Source organism: the organism of the source record quoted next, unplaced genomic scaffold (assembly GCF_019419815.1).
Source record: "Pyrus x bretschneideri cultivar Hongxiangsu unplaced genomic scaffold, Pyrus_bretschneideri_v1 Contig15, whole genome shotgun sequence".
Taxonomy (NCBI): domain Eukaryota; kingdom Viridiplantae; phylum Streptophyta; class Magnoliopsida; order Rosales; family Rosaceae; genus Pyrus; species Pyrus x bretschneideri.
In genome coordinates this window covers 314067-330838 of record NW_025999446.1, presented here as the reverse complement: position 1 = coordinate 330838, position 16772 = coordinate 314067, and the positions used below count along the sequence as shown (strand labels likewise).

General features: G+C 35.4%; 1 protein-coding gene across 1 annotated transcript; it reads left to right on the top strand.

Moving 5' to 3' along the window:
• The first annotated feature begins 5860 nt into the window (after positions 1 to 5860).
• On the top strand, positions 5861 to 8756 carry LOC103945347. The gene is made up of 2 exons (XM_009355906.3): positions 5861 to 7991; positions 8344 to 8756. The coding sequence occupies exons 1-2, from the start codon at positions 6176 to 6178 to the stop codon at positions 8424 to 8426; spliced, it is 1899 nt and encodes a 632-aa protein (XP_009354181.1). The 5' UTR covers positions 5861 to 6175; the 3' UTR covers positions 8427 to 8756.
• Positions 8757 to 16772: the final 8016 nt, after the last annotated feature.

Below are 16772 nucleotides of genomic sequence, written 5' to 3'. Positions count from 1 at the left end.
ATCTACTGTGATTGGTGATAAGATTTTGCAACTTAGATTCTTTCAATACGCACATTGATTGTACTAATTTTGTCAACTGTCCTAACCAACATCGGCTAAATATTCAGAATTTTAACATTTGATCAATGGTGTATTGGAAAGCCAAAACAAGAAAAAACTACATAATCACACAATGATACGATGCCTAGCACCTGCAAATCATTCAAAAACCAACTGCCTAACACTCCAGTATGAGGAGACTCGAAACCATGTCCCATTTGACTCGCATTCAGAACAACGACGGTGATGTTGTTTACAGGGAGAACACAGTCAACTCATTCCTCGATGATTACAAACCCGTTGAGGGGATTGTGATTGCTCACTCAGGACATTCGGTAATAACTCAATTCAGGTTTGGAGAAACTGCAAGGAGCCATACCAAGACCAGGGTGGAAGAAAGCTTGGACAGTTGAGGAAGTGGCATTCAGGGTCCGTGGCTCATTGCAGTTTCTCCAAACCTGAATTACGTTACACTACCGGATGTCCTGAGTGAGCAATTGTAGGGTCCGTGGCTCATTGCAGTTTCTCCAAACCTGAATTACGTTACTACCGAATGTCCTGAGTGAGCAATCGTAATCATTGAGGAATGAGTTGACTGTGTTCTCCCTGTAAACAGCATCACCTCCGTTGTTCTGAATGCGGGTCAAATGGGACATGGTTTCGAGTCTCCTCATGCTGGAGTGTTAGGCAGTTGGTTTTTGAATGATTTGCAGGTGCTAGGCATCGTATCATCGTGTGATTATGTAGTTTTTTCTTGTTTTGGCTGTCCAATATACCATTGATCAAATGTTAAAATTCTGAATATTTAGCCGATGTTGGTTAGGACAGTTGACAAAATTAGTACAACCAATGTGCGTATTGAAAGAATCTAAGTTGCAAAATCTTATCACTAATCACAGTAGATCATAAAAAATATATGGTGAAGAGGGAGTTAATCAACTCCCCACTTTGAACACTGCAGGTACAATTGGGCCAACCCTGAGGGTGTGCAAGTGGTGCCACTGTATAACCTTATCTTTTCTACTTTGTTTTTAGGAAACATGATCAAAATATGTGGAGCGCTCATGATTAGTGGGTTTGTGTTTTGCAACCTAGTGAAAGCGCGTGAGTTCAAATCCTAACATATGACTTTCATTTTGCTTGATTTTACAAAAAAAATTCAATAAAGAACTCCTACAAAATTCAAATCATGCACCATTTGTACAAAACCAAACCAGTAACCAATGCAGTGTTTGTTTCCAACTCAATTTTTTATGTTTTACTTAATATTATGAATTATTTAAATAACTCGAAACAAAATAGAAAGGAGGGCAAGTTTCAGAACGAGCCTTGTTACACATTATTAAAGATCACAAACATTTATTCTACAGGTGATAGACATATTTCAATGCAACGAAGGCTTCGGTGGAAATCCACACTTGAGGAAACATGTATTAGCACATTCCACTTCTTTAGGCAAATGGCAATCTTCCATGCATTTAGTGAAGCAACGATCAGTTGGATAAAAGGTAAAAGCAGTTGGAGCCAAGGAAGGTAGAACTGGACACTTTTGGAAGCATTGTTCATCGCATTCATCTGGCGTGAGCAAATCCAAATCACAAGCACTACGACAATCCTGAAAGCAACGTTCTTCTTCTGCAACTGCATGACCAGCAGCGATCAATAGCATCATCACGATTACTGCAAAACCTGAAAGGACAGCCTTCGACTCCATGTTTAAAAGTTTTTTACGATTCAGTAGGCACTCACTCCGTTTCTGAAACACTCTTAATCTCCAATCCTTTTATATAGGACTGCCCTACAGATATTTCCAATGTATCTTCATGTTGGTTTGGTTGCATCTTCTTAATTACATCAGGATTTAATACACGAAATGAACCGCAGAATTAATACATGAAATGCATCGTAAAATAAACATCAAGGGAGTGATGTATGTTCATTGTATCACTACTTGCTCTAGGTTAAAAATAGAGTTTAATAATCACACACCCATACAAAATTAATGGAAAATTAAAATCTTGTTCTACGGTGTATTCAATTAAGATTTTGAGGAATTTTGATACTTTTAATCAAATCTAGGCATTCAATCAGAATTTTAATGATTTTCTGAAATTCGTATATTTAATCATGATTTTAAAATATTTTATTAAAATCTTTAAAAATCCGGGTGTATTCAATTAGAATTATAAAAAGTTATAAAAAGTTGAGGAATTTGAGATTCAATTGGGAACTTATTTTAAAAAATTTTAAAAAGTTGAGGAATTTAATGTACAATTGTGTTACAATTGTTGAAAATTGTAGATTGTCTCAGGTGCATGGAAATTGTTGTGCTCGAATGTAAAATCATTTTGGAGTTGGGGCTTGGGATTTTGGTGGATGATTGGGCTGCCTAACTGAGCTCATTTAGAATCAATACTGATTAGCGATTCCTATTAAGATCAGTTACTATTTTATGTAAAATTCGTAGTTTGTAGACTTTGATTTGGTGTGTACTTAATATCTGATCCCCTTCCACGTTTGGTATTGTACCTTTAATGGCATGGTGTCCAAAATGTAGTTAAATTGAAGTGTGGACGTGATTTCAATAAGGGCTATTTTTAACCAGGTGCAATTACTGATAAAACGAACATACATCCTTGATGTTTATCTTAAGATTCATTTCATGTATTAAATACTGATGTACTTAAGAAGATGCAACCAATCCAAGGCGCAGATACATTGGAAATATTAGTAGGGCAGTCCCCTATATAATAATTGGAGATTAAGAGTGTTTTAGATGCGGAGTGAGTGTCTACTGAATCATAACACAGTTTTAAACATGGAGTCGAAGGCTGTCCGTTCAGGTTTTGTGGTGATCGCGATTACCCTATTGATCACTGCTGGTCATGTAGTTGGACAAGAAGATCGTTGCTTTCAGGACTGCCGTAGTACTTGTCATTTGGATTTGGTTACACAAGATGGATGCGATGAACAATGCTTCCAAAGGTGTCCAGTTCTACCTTCCTTGTCTCCAACTGCGGTGACCTTTTATCCAACCGATCGTTGCTTCACTAAATGCATGGAAGATTGCCATTTGCCTAAAGAAGTGGAATGTGCTAATACTTGTTTCGTCAAGTGTGGATTTCCACCGATGCCTCCGTGGCGTTGAAAAATGTCTATCACCAGAAGAATAAATGTTTTTTATCTTAATAATGTGTAACAGGACTGGTCCTGAAATTTTGGGAACCATGTGTTAAAATTAAACTATAACTCTCTATTTTGTTACTAGCTTTCTTGAGTTATTTAAATAATATAATAACTTAGAATTTATAAACTAAAACATCAAAAATTGAGTTGAAAGCAAACATTACACTGGTTACTAGTTTGATTTGTACAAATTGTCCATGATTTGATTTATGCAGGATTTCTTTATGTCAATTTTTGGAAATTAAGCAAAAATGAATGTCATCAATGTCAGGATTCGAACTCACTAGGTTGCAAAACACAAACCCACACTAAACCATGAGCGCTCTTCAAATATTTTCATCATATTTCTTACAAGAGGCCCTGTGCAGTGGCACCACTTTCCACACCTTCAAGGTCAACGTAACTGTACAAGTGTTGATCTGTGGGCAGTTGATCAATTCACTCTTCACCACATATTCTTTATGATCCACTGTGAGTCTGTGATTGATGATAAGATTTTTACAACTTAGATTTGACCAATACTCACATTGGCTGTACTGAATTTAACAACTGGCCTAACCAACATTGGCCAGACATTCAAATTTTCACGTTTGGTCAATGGTATAATATTGGCCCACCAAAGCATAACAAGAAAAAACTACATAACCACTCGATTATACGATGCCTTGCACCTAGGAGGAGGCTCGAAGATGACCAGTTTGCAGCAATCTTATGGCCTACAGAATTATTAAATTATCTGTTGAACATGATATAATCCTTCATATTTCATCATGCTTTTGCGGCTTGCAATAACACCAAAGAGAGAGGATGCAGTTTGTAACCCAAAAAAAAAAAAAAAAAACTCTTCCAGCTTAATTATCTCTCATTAGTTTTATTTAATTTGAGTTTTTTTTTTTTTTTTTTTTTTTTTTTTTTAAGTGAGGATATGTTAACATCTTTTGAAGATTGAAAACAAAGGTATTCCAATCATCATGAGCTTTAGAAACCAATGTAGGTATTCTCCACGCCAGTCGTACGAACAAGCAATAAACTAAACAACATCACAAACATGTCTGCACATCTCAATACCTAGTTACCAATCACCAGAGAGTCATGTTACACACACGAGTTTTCGAAGTGTATTGTTTAAACCCTAAGTACCTTTGTAGAGAAGATTATACTCTAATAAATCGCCTCTTTTCATGTTCTCTTGTTTGTCCAATCTATATATACTATGTGTATGTAACAGCCGCATATTCTTGAGACCTCCACCAGATGTACTAAATTACTAATTCTGTTTTCTAAAAGTTTTGCTAGTTAGGGATTTAATACTTGTTTGAATTAGGTTAAGTTGAGGAGGACCATATGAACTACCTTCTACTACAGCAGACTAAAGGAGAGTAATTTACATGATACGGGACACTGCCATGGTAGTGTATCCTTGCCATTTAAGTCCGAAACTGAAACCACGTTTTCAAGCTGTGGTCCCTCAGATCGCTCAAGCAACAAACCCCATCTGTAATCACAATCCATTTTGCTGCATTATTATAAGTTAAGTAGAATAGAAGGACCTAGATTTTGGCTTTTAGAACAGCTTTTGGAGGATTATTAGTAGAGTAGCATTAGACCTGTTGACAAGGGAACTTAAAACGAAAATCAAGGTTCCAGACAACATGCTGTCAAATGTGCATTGAAAAGCAGAAAGTTTTTTGTTCTAACAAGTGTTTATTGGTTGGAATTATACTTGGTAGATTTTGAGAATCTACGATATATCTTGCTTAAGCGATCCTTAAATAGCTGTATAAAGACAAACTAGTATTTACAAGAAACAATGCAGATTAATGAAGAAACTAAAAACTAATAATCCTGATTCAAAGAAATTAAAAGGCCTTCCATCCGAAATGAGGACCACTTTGCTTTGCAATGTCGAGTGACAATTGCGAAGGCCTGTTTCTTTGTTACTTTTATGCCTGTCACTAGGCCAGGAATTTGTAAAATATGTACCCGACACCACATGATTCCATACAAAAATTGGATTCAATATTACAGATTATATAAGAATTAATTAAGCTTCATGTAAAAGGAATTTAACAAAGTGCAAACCCACCTTAGAAATCAGATCCTCAATCGCGACGCATTCATATAATTTTTGTTTGAAGTGCCTAGCATTAATCTTAAATGTACCCATTCATATAATTTTTAATTTTTTTTAATCTTAAATGTACCCATTCTTAAATATACCAATTTGTTAGATGTAAAATGTACCTTTTTTAATATAAAATGTACAAATTTTTTATATAAAATTTACCCAATTTTTTAATATAAAATACATTCAAATTTTTTTAATCCATTTTTAAACTTATATATGGGTACATTCTTTTTTTTGTTGATTTAAGAATACACACACCCACACACACACACAATATAATAGAGAGTATAATTTATATTTTATTATTTTTAATTCCACAAATTATGGGTTTTAAAATCTCATTAATATAAACAAATACAAATTTCAATTTTTAATTTTTAATTTAAAAAATATAGTAACTTACATTATCACATTAATGTCAGAGACTTCGATAAAAAATTAAAAACAAACAAGATTTCAATCAAAGAATATTGATAACTAGGGACCGCATCTAAAATGTCCCTATAAATTTATACCAGTGCATACCAGAAAGAAATACACACGAGTGTATACATTAGTGAAAGAGAAGTTTTGTTTACGACAAACTATATGTACATATAATTTAAAGTAGAAAAAATTCTAAAGGCACAAATAATTCTGAAGTACAAAGATGCTTCACAATATATAATAGGATTTTTAAACACTATACATGCGCCATTAATGTCACTAAGCTACAACACCTGGCCACTCTGCCCACTTAAACAATTTTAACCTATTCCTTTCAGTTCCCCCTATTGCTCTCCACAAATCCAAAACCCTAAACTCAACGTTCGTCCTTCAGTCATGGATTACCTGAAGAAAAAGGAGAAGAAAACCTTGCCCACCAATGGTACAAAGGAGCAGGCTTGCACTCGACCGTTTTGCTTCTTCTGCACCATGAAAGAGCCAAACTCCTTCAAGAGAAGAGCTGGAATATCAGCCTGTTTTAAGGAACTACCTCTCAGAGAAGACCAAGGAAATGTTCTGGTGCTGAGCAGCCTATGGAATGTTGCTATGGCTCACCCTGACGACCCGGAGTTCCCATCCCTTGGAATCTTCGAGTGCATGGCAAGGTTTATCCACAAAGGCATCAACAATAAGAGTACTAGTTGGATTCAGAGGGACCAAAACATCTACATCCCTTACTATGCAGCTCATGTCATTGGTTCTTATACCATGAACAAGGCTGCGTTTGCCGAAAAGGCGGTGGCATCGGGCGTGATTCCTCCACTTTTGGAGCTTCTGAGAGGGAAGATGAGTTGGGTCGAGCAAAGGGTCGCGGTTCGAGCACTAGGTCACCTTGCAAGCTACGAGAGGACATTCGAAGCTGTGGCGGAATACGAAGAAGAGGTGGTGAATTTGGTCATAAAGTTAGCCTCTACATGTCTTGATGTGGTATATGTTAGTTTTGTCGGGGTGAAGGATGAGATAAAAAGACACAAATATCACTGTAATTTGCTCACAAGAGGTGTTGGGGGATTTGAAATGGAGAATTGCAAGGCTGAGGAATGGGCTAGTCAGCTTCAGTGTTGGTCTCTCTATATCTTAAATTGTTTTGCTTGCAAAGAGAGGTCTTTGAACCTCATTTGCAAGGGGAATTTTTTGAAAGAGTTGTGTGGAATGTGGGGTGGATTGGCAAATCACTCATCCCCAGCTGGGGTTGGACTTGTTAGGATTTTGTGCTATAGTAAATATGGAAGGAAAAAAATTGCTGAATCAAAGGTAGTTATTGAGAGCCTGTGTAATCTCTCAAGGTCTTCAGATGACTGGCAGTACATGGGAATCGACTGCCTCTTGTTGCTTCTCAAAGACCCCAATACGAGGTACAAAGTTATCGATATGGCCGCCTTGTTTCTTGTCGATTTGGTTGAGCTCAAAAGCCTTGGAGATAGATCAAACTTAGGTGAGGCAATCACAAAAGCACTTCTTCTGAACGAGTTGAACAAGAACAGAAGAATTGAAAAATGTTTGGAAGAGGTTTGGAATTTGAAGGTACAGAGGAGGAAGAAGGAGAGACTGTTGTCTGAAGACAAAATTGAGGAAAGTAGGGTTTTGGTGGATTTAATGAAACAAGAAGCAAATCATATGTTTTGTATAGGAGAAATAGAGGAAGCTATAATGAAGTATTCTGAAGCATTAAAAATGTGCCCATTAGGGTTGAGAAAAGAAAGAATGGTGCTCTATAGCAATAGAGCTCAGTGTGAATTGCTGATCGGAGACGCAGATGCCGCCATTAGAGACTCGACAAGAGCTCTCTGCTTGTCGAGTCCAGTGAATTCTCACAGCAAAAGTCTTTGGAGGAGATCACAGGCATATGACATGAAAGGGTTGGCCAAGGAAAGCATGATGGACTGTTTGATGTTCATCAATCGGTGCATCAAGTCTGAGAGTAGCAAACGTGTGAAGGTTCCATACTATGCCGCACGTATGATCAGCAAACAGATGGACGCCACGTGGCTTTTTGCCACTGCCAGGTCAAAGATGACAACTGTTGATGATCAAGACTTTCAAGAGATTAAAGAAGTACAAAAGTCAGAAAGTAGGGTTAACTTACACGAGAGTAGCAGTGACAAGCAAGATTACCATGATGAAATGATGAGAATTGTGATGCAGAAGAAAGGTATGTGAACTAAAATTAGCACTCGAATATCATAATAATGAGATCCTTAGCATGATAAGAATTTACATGATGACGCTAATATATAATTATTATGGCATCCTGTATTAATAATACAACGATATATATCAATTTTTTCTATAATGCGTCGTAACATTAGCACAGGATGCTACAATAGCAGTGTACGAGCTCTTTCACATTACAAAAGATCAGTGGTAGATGTTTGAAATTCAAGTACTGGGTTAATATATTTGTTTCATTTTTCCAACGTGCGGTGTGCGTAAGTCTATGCAACTTTTTAGGGTTTATATATGTGGAAAGTATCATTCACTTTTGTACTATATATCTTTTTCAGGTCTGTCCACCATTTTTGAAGAACCTTTAACTCAATTAAAGGAAGAGAGTTGGAGAAAGATGGAAAGGACGAAAACGATGTAATTAAGCTTTGGTCGTGGCCCAGTCAGTGTAAGTTTTTGTGATGGGTCATTGGGTCTCAATGCGATATGGAAACTTGTGGCCACAAGATGTTAAGTTTTTGTTGAAGTTAGGGTTTATGCAGTTGATAGTGTCTGTCCTTCTTTGAAGCTATATATACAACTGCATACGTTAATTTCCTTCACCATCAGCACTTAATTAGTGTTATCTTTAGGTTAAGCGATATATAAGGTAGTGTTTAATTTCTTGGCCAATCAGAATTAACAATATCTGATTTGACGATCTAAAAACTTACTTTGCATCTGATAATTAAGAGAATATTACTCAACTGTATTTATATGTTCGAATATATATATGGCAAAGGTGGAGAGGACCACTTGGGCATATTGATTAAACAAGTATATTTCAAATGAAGAGAAGGACGAAATGAAAAGGTTAAAGGTATACCTAATTCCATAACATGGCTTTTCTGGTTGCACATGCATGCCCTTGTCTTCTGAAGTTACTCCATTTTATGATCTTGAATATAATGTGTTTATCATAATTGTTGTTTTTGGATGAGAGATTTCTAAAAACAAATTAATGTAGGAGTCAAAAATGTCCTATAAAACATTAGAATGAAGGGTTGAAAATGCGTTTCTCAGGATTACAAAGCCTCTAGAAGGAAGATTTTCAAATGACTCATTTTAAGCAGTCGTTTTGAAATTTCTTCGTAATATTTTCAATTAAACTCAATCTAAAAAGCTACATGTTATATAACCGATTTTTTGTTTTCCCATGTTGTGCTTGAGATATGGAGAAAGTTTATGGTGGAAATAACTAATTAAGAAGAGTGGAGAAAGAATGATGGGAGAGATGTACAAGAAATTATAGAGACTAAAAACCAAAAACTACTTCAAGTCATTTTTACTTTCAAGAACTTGTTTTCGTTAATTCATCTTTGTTCTTTCCCTCCCTCTCACCACACTTCTTCATCCTCATTTCTCCTTTATATATTCGTCGTATCTAAGACCCAAAAAGTAGAAACAACTCAAATAATTATCAAACAAGTCTTAAAAGTTATATTTAAAATTTGAATGTGGCAGTAAGCATCTACTTTTAGATGGAAGGGTAGGTTTTTTTTAAAGAACTTTAACGAAAAGATCTCGGTACTGTTCAATTTAACGAAAAATCATATTTTTACATTAAAAAGTCAATCTTGGTACTATTCACTTTACTCTTTATTTTGTCCTTATCATTAAAATTTAAAGTTTTCAAACCATTTTCATTAGTGCTTTTTTTTTTTTTTTTTTTTTTTTTAATCTGGACTAGAAGAAAGACGTCAAGCACCCAAACCTAACCAAGACCCCCACCCAAACCTAACAAGACCACAAAAAAAGGCATTACATAATTCATCATTCAGAGGCCTCTAAGTTTCCAAATTACAAAAGATGATCAACTAAATTAACCAGTTCAATTTAACCCTAGAAGTCCTTTTCATGATCAATTAGGTAGAAAGAAAAAGGCGATGTCATGATTTTTTTTAATTTCTTCAGTCTATCGTCACATATTACAATTTGAATAAGTTCGGCAGAATTACACCCAGATCAGGCAATGCAACTAGCTAGACACAAAATCTCTACTTTATGATATGCTGTCTACTCTGATTTCTTTTCGTGGTAGGCAAGCTGTACATTTCTGACTTTTAATTCATTGTAACCTAGGTTAACTTATATATATATCGGCTCATCCTCAATAATTAGGTCGGAAAGTTGCATACCATCATGCGTTGTTATTAATTCATATACTTCAAGAGTGAAAGACCTTGAAATGTCAAATATTATCGTCCATTCATATTATAATATATGACTTATGAACACTTCTGATAAAACTGAGAAATGAGAGTCAAAAGAAGAAATGTAGAAAAACAGAAAGAGAAATATGACTATGTTGTAAAATCGGCGGTGTGTGTGCAGTGGAATAAATGAAACAAGACACAATATTTATGAGATTCCTTTACAGTCAATGTGACTGGAGTACATCCTCGAGGCAGCAGTGGTGCTTTCATTTATAATCTGGAATAATAAGAGTACAATAATAACTCTCTCTATTCTCTCCTCTCTTGTTCCTCTCTTTTCTTTCTTCCTCTTCCTTCCTTCCTCTCTCTACCGTGTATCATTGTGTGCATTTGCTCTCATCCATCTCATGCTTTTATAGGCACATATTTGGAATGTCAAGAGAATGATAGTGCTTGCTGCCTTGCTACCAGCCAATATGTACAGCTCCAAAGCAAGATTCCCATATATAAAAAAAGATAGGTTAGTGCTCATCTGGGCCATCCACATTTTATAACACTCCCCCTTTGATGGTCATATGTAAATATCGGCTACCTCGTTAAAATGTTGATCTGTTTTGGATGCTCCGCATGATGAGTATCTCCCCTTGATTTCAAATTCTTTAGGTTGATGCGTATCTACGCCATACTTGAACTTCTGTGGGCTCATCATTGATCATTCTACTTCAATCTCTTGCATAGCAGAAGTGGTGCACAACCTTTGCCTTTGAATGATCCTTCAAAACATCACTTCTCAGTGACTCATCCATGCTTGACATCTTCAGTGTAAAGAGCCAACATTATATCAACTGTTATGAGGTATTTGCTAAGGAAATTCAAGACCTAATAACAGTTGAAGATGATTACTTGAGAGCAATGTTAGGTAAGCAATTAGGGAAAGGTCCTAGGTAATCGGTTCCAGATCAGAAGTTTGATTTCAGATTTGGACTGATTGCTCTCTTTCTCCTTGTCTTGCAGGTAAGAACAACGACAAAGAAAAAGGACAAGGGGAAAGCATGATATAAGATACTTTTACTCTTGAAGAAAATAGTAGAAGGTTTTGATACTGATGCAAAACTTCTAGATCAAAACTATTTTCTTGTTGAGGAAATGAGTTAAGCATTTTGAGTAACTTGGTTGAAAAGGTATTCTCGGAGAGGAAGAAAACTGAGTATTTCGAGATGCTTCGTTGAAAAATGAACTCTTGGAGAGGATGAAGAGTTAGGCATTCTTGCAGGTTTGCCTTGCCATGGAGGACGAAGGTCAACATATATAAGGATTTTCCAATAGCAAGTAATGGTGCTATTTGGGATCATTTCCTTTATGCTTGTCAGTAATAGTGGTGTAATTGGAACTGTAAAATTCACACATTTCAACTTTATTAGAGATGTTTGACACAGTTGTCCGTGATATTCGAAAAAGCTGAGATTGCATCTGAAAAATGTCAACGAACTTTATTCTGGAAAATCTGACTTTTGAAATTCACAAAGTGGTGCCTCTTTGGTTTTTGAACAAGTGGCCATGTTGCCTCTTCTTTTATAGATGCATCAATTGTGTTCAAAATGCAAGCTCGAAAAGTTGTTGCCTGTAGAAATTTTCCCCTTTGCATTTTCCTTCATCATTTCTGAAAATGGCTTGTCCATCTGATCGTCGTTTTAATTTGAATGTTGAGGAAGATGTAGACATGTCTCCTCAAGACAATATATGGCACTTATTCTTCTTATCTGCTAATGGTCATCTTACAGTTGGGGACTCTGTGATGAAGAATGACATAACCACTATAGTTATAGATGGGAATCTTCTCACTCCCAAGGATAGCTGGATACTTTCAAAATGGTCTGATGAATTAGTTGTTCAAGACTTTTTTTCTTTCAGTGCTCAGTGTGCAGGCTCTGTATCTAATATGAGCCAACGTCTACTAGCTCTAACTCGCTAAGTCAAATCATTAATGGCTGGCAAGTCTTAGACAAGAGATTAAAAAGCTTAAACATGAAAATAGAGAATTGCACATACTTGCAAATAATTACTCAACGGTAATGAAAAGAAAGCTTGAACAACTGCAGGAATCTGAAAGTCGAATTCAAAGTGACCATCAGATGTTTATGGCCCTATTACAAAGGCACACATTGCCTCCACCGTCTGAAGATCTACCAAGTACAGAGGCTCCAAATAATCAACCTTTGATGATTCTTCTTTCTGGAGTCCCGCCAAATATTGAGGCATCACATGATCAATCTCAAGTGCCTCCTCCTTCTGGGGTTCTGCCAAGTACTTGAATGTATAAAAATTTCCTCCACTATGCCTGAAAACTTTTATTCCAACTTGTTAGATATATAAGCCCATGGAAACTTCTAGTTTCAGAATCAATAAATAAATGAGGAAACGATGAAATATTCTAGTTCCAGGAATAGAAATCAATGAACCTTTTAACGGATAAGAATAGTGTTGTGCTAAATACAATAAAGCATATACTTCACTAAGATATGATACTTCTAAATCAAATATCAATTCATTTTTACTCTCACGAAGATAAATGACTAGTGTCTAAATATTGGGTAATCATTTGAGTATTCAACTTATAATCTTCAATCAATATGGTTCTTTAATATCATAAACATCGTGGATAAGATTCGTGTTGGCATATTGTTCGATCTGTAGCTCGAGACTATATTCCTTTCAACATTTTATAATTTTTCTAAACCCTTCAAGAGTTCCAATCTAATATCATCAACTCTTGCAAGGGATTTTAGTATGTTGCAACAATATCATAATGAAAGTACTCACTAAGGCAATTTATACCATCCATTGGTATTTAATACATAATTTATGTTTTACCCCTTCCAGGGCTTACTTCAAGCAATTTGAATCCTTCATGGATTTTCTACACTTCATGACACATTACCCTTTTAGAACTTATACAAAGCAATTGCTCCCATGTATACTTAAGGGAATTTACTTATGGAGATATGATGTGGGCGACTCACAACCCTTCGTATATAATTCTCCATTCATATGAACTCGTTTACTAGAGTATAATTTCAGGTTTCAATTAGTAACCTTGTGTCATATTATGTGAGTGTATTTCACTGTATTACAAATGCACATATGTAACCTTCTTGGTTTAACATCATTTGGCTATTTGTATTATATACATGTATATAGGTCCATTTTTCCCACGTTCTTACAAAATTGTAATGGAATTGCCTTTCTCCCTTTTTGGCCAATAATTTTTCCTTTCACCGATGAAAAAAGAACGGGACTCAATATTAACACAACTCATTGATGAATTTAGTGGCTACTTGTAAAAACCAAAATTACCATTGGTTATTATCAATCTGTGATCCCATATTCTCATGTTCATGCGTATGCATAAAACCTTTTCATTTCTTTAGATATTCATTGCCTCTTCAAGGGCATTACAATATTTCTTCCAGGATAGTCATGGTTTAGAGAATGCGGATCATAATATCCTCTCGAGTGTTATATAGCTTGGATTTTAATCTCCACTTCTGAGAGTTGAGTCATTGGAACATATACATATATCATGCTGCATGCATGAGACATCAACATTTCCATGTACGCGGATTGTCCTTTCTGGGACGTGTATCCATGCAACAATTGTCATGCTTCCGGCATGTAACAGTTATGCTTCGAGAATGCAATAATTCAATAGTGTCATATTCTTTTTCTTTTGAATGATTGAATCTTTTGAGTCTGAAGGTCTGCCACACTTCAGGCAGTGCAACAGATAAATCATTTGCTGCCACATTATCTTGTCCAACAAGGACATCAATTCATGTAGGCACATTTGCATCAAGTATATGTGATTTTATCACTTTCGTTGCTTTATTAAATGCATCTGGCATTTGATTGGCACATCGTTGCATCATTCAATTATTCTCACTTCATTTTCAAATTGATTGATTCGTGAATCAAAATAAGACAAAATGGGTACATCCCACAACGATTCTCGTCATTCTTCTGGAATGGTATTTTCTCATCGTTCTTCTGAAATGGTATTTTCTCGTCATTCTTCTGGAATGATATTTTCTCATCATTCTTTTGGAAAAATCTTTTCTCCCCCTAACGACAAGAAAATTGTCTTATCAAAATGACAATCGGCAAACCACGCAATAAACATATCCCTAGTCAAGAGTTCCAAATATTGAATGATAGATGATGAATCAAATCCAACATAAATTCCCAATATGTGACGATGCTTTATTTTAGTACATTGTGGCAGTGCAATAGGCACATAGATAACACAACCAAAAACTCGTAAATGTGTAATGTTTGGCTAGTGCCTAAACCCGAGTTTTACTGAGAAGTATTAATGGTTGGCAACAAGTCTAAACCGAACTAATAATGCATCATGTAAAATGACATGTCCCCATGTAGAAAACTAGCAATTTTGTTTTCATGAGTAGAGCGCAGGTAATCAATTTCATCTGCTTAATAAATGCTTATGCTAAACCATTTTGAATATGGACATGAGGAACATGGTGTTCAACATCAATGCCCAGTGACATGCAATAATCATCAAAACTTTGAGATATAAACTCTCCAGCAAATATGCATGGATTATATCATCATTTACATGAATCAATGAACTTATGGTCCTTATTTAATAGTCTGTGGACTAAGACTTTTATGGCTTTTATTACAATAAAATTATGGCACTGCAGCACTTCAAACTTACAGTACTCATCAAGGAACTTCATGTCCGATCTTAAGAATCAAGGGACTTCATGCCCGATCTTTTTACATGATGGAATTTCAGGTCCAATCATTTTATATGATGAGAATAAAAAAATTGCAGGTTCTGATCAGATCAAGGAACTTCGGGTCCCATATATACTCATCATAACAAAAAGAAGTACAATAAACAAATTAAAGCAATATGCAGTAATTCCAGCCATGGTAAATAAATTGCTTTTGAGTAAATAAAGCTTGTGACAAGGGTTTTAATTCAGCATCATTCATATAAATAAATCAAAACTTCAAGCAAAGGGAGATAATTCCACCCACTGTAAATAAATTGCATTTAAGTAAATGGAACTTGTGAAAGGGCTTTAAACCAACATCATTCACATAAATAAAGCAATAATAGAAAAGGGTGATGATTAAGTTTCCATCATTTTTTCTTTTCTTTTCTTTTTCTTTGTATGCCACTTCCTTTTGTTTCATCCCTTTGATTATTATTATTATTTTTGTTTCACAGTTCTAAGTCCCTTTATTTATCCAAGAAGTGATAGTAACAATAAGTCTCAATAATATATATATATATATATATATATATATAGTTGCTTCAAGAAAATCAGTAGTACAGAGATTTGAAGATGAAATGAAAAGATTTTCTTATCTATGAGATTCCAGCTGACAGATGTGAATCGGATTTGTGGCATTGTGCATTGACACGAGAGTTTCTCGTGCTGATAACGTGTTGTAAAATCGACGGTGTGTGTGCAATGGAATAAATGAAACAAGACACAATATGTACGACATTCCTTTACAGTCAATGTGACTAGAGTACGTCCTCGGGGCAGCAGTGGTGCTTTCATTTATAATCTAGAATAATAGGAGTACAAGGATAACTTTCTCTCTCTATTCTCTCCTTTCTTCTTCCTCTCTTTTCTTTCTTCCTCTTCCTGCCTTCCTCTCTCTACCATGTATCATTGTGTGCATTTGCTCTCATCCATCTCATGCTTTCATAGATACAGATTTGGAATGTAAAGAGAATGATAGTGTTTGCTGCCTTGTTGCCATCCAATATGTACAGGTCCAAAGCAAGATTCCCATATATAAAAAAGATAGGTTAGTGCACATCTAGGCTATCCACATTTTATAACAGACTGTGTATTGAGAAAATATCTATTTCATTACATCAAAATTGCTTACAATGGTAAGGATTTAAGGGCTATATATAGTAAACATACATAACCCACATTTACAAGAATATCCCTTTAACTAACACACACAATTACAATTATATCTTTCTTAACAACCTTATACTTCTAACTACCTTAACCTCTTATAAGCACCTTGACACATATGATCATGCCATATGTCACAACCATATATCATTGATTAATACTCCTCTTCAAATGAAACTGGGAGTTGCCAAGCTTGGTTTGCAGAAGTACTTAACCTGAAACACAAACTTTAGTTGTGAACAGATGATTGTTGCAATGATGAACCTAATACTCCCAACTTCAAATTGTTATAGTGTTTCATAAAAGTTGGAATTTGAAGACCCTTTGTGAACACATCTGCAACTTGCACCTTAATAGGTATATATTGCGCCACAACATCTCCATTTTGAACTTTTTCCTTTATAAAATGGAAGTCTGTGTCAAGATGTTTGATTTTGGAGTGAAATACTGGATTGGAACATAGTGCTGGGGCAGAAAGATTGTCACAATGCAATCTTGGTGGATTTGAAATTAACTATTTAACATCTCTAAGTAGAGATCGAATCTAATATACATCAGTTGCACAATGAGCAAGAGCTTTATACTTTACCTATGTGGAGCTTC

Coding starts and splice junctions, on each gene's coding strand:
- LOC103945347 (XM_009355906.3), top strand. CDS start 6,176: ATGGATTACCTGAAGAAAAAGGAGAAGAAAACCTTGCCCACCAATGGT. Junction 7,992..8,343: donor AATTGTGATGCAGAAGAAAG/GTATGTGAACTA, acceptor TATCTTTTTCAG/GTCTGTCCACCATTTTTGAA.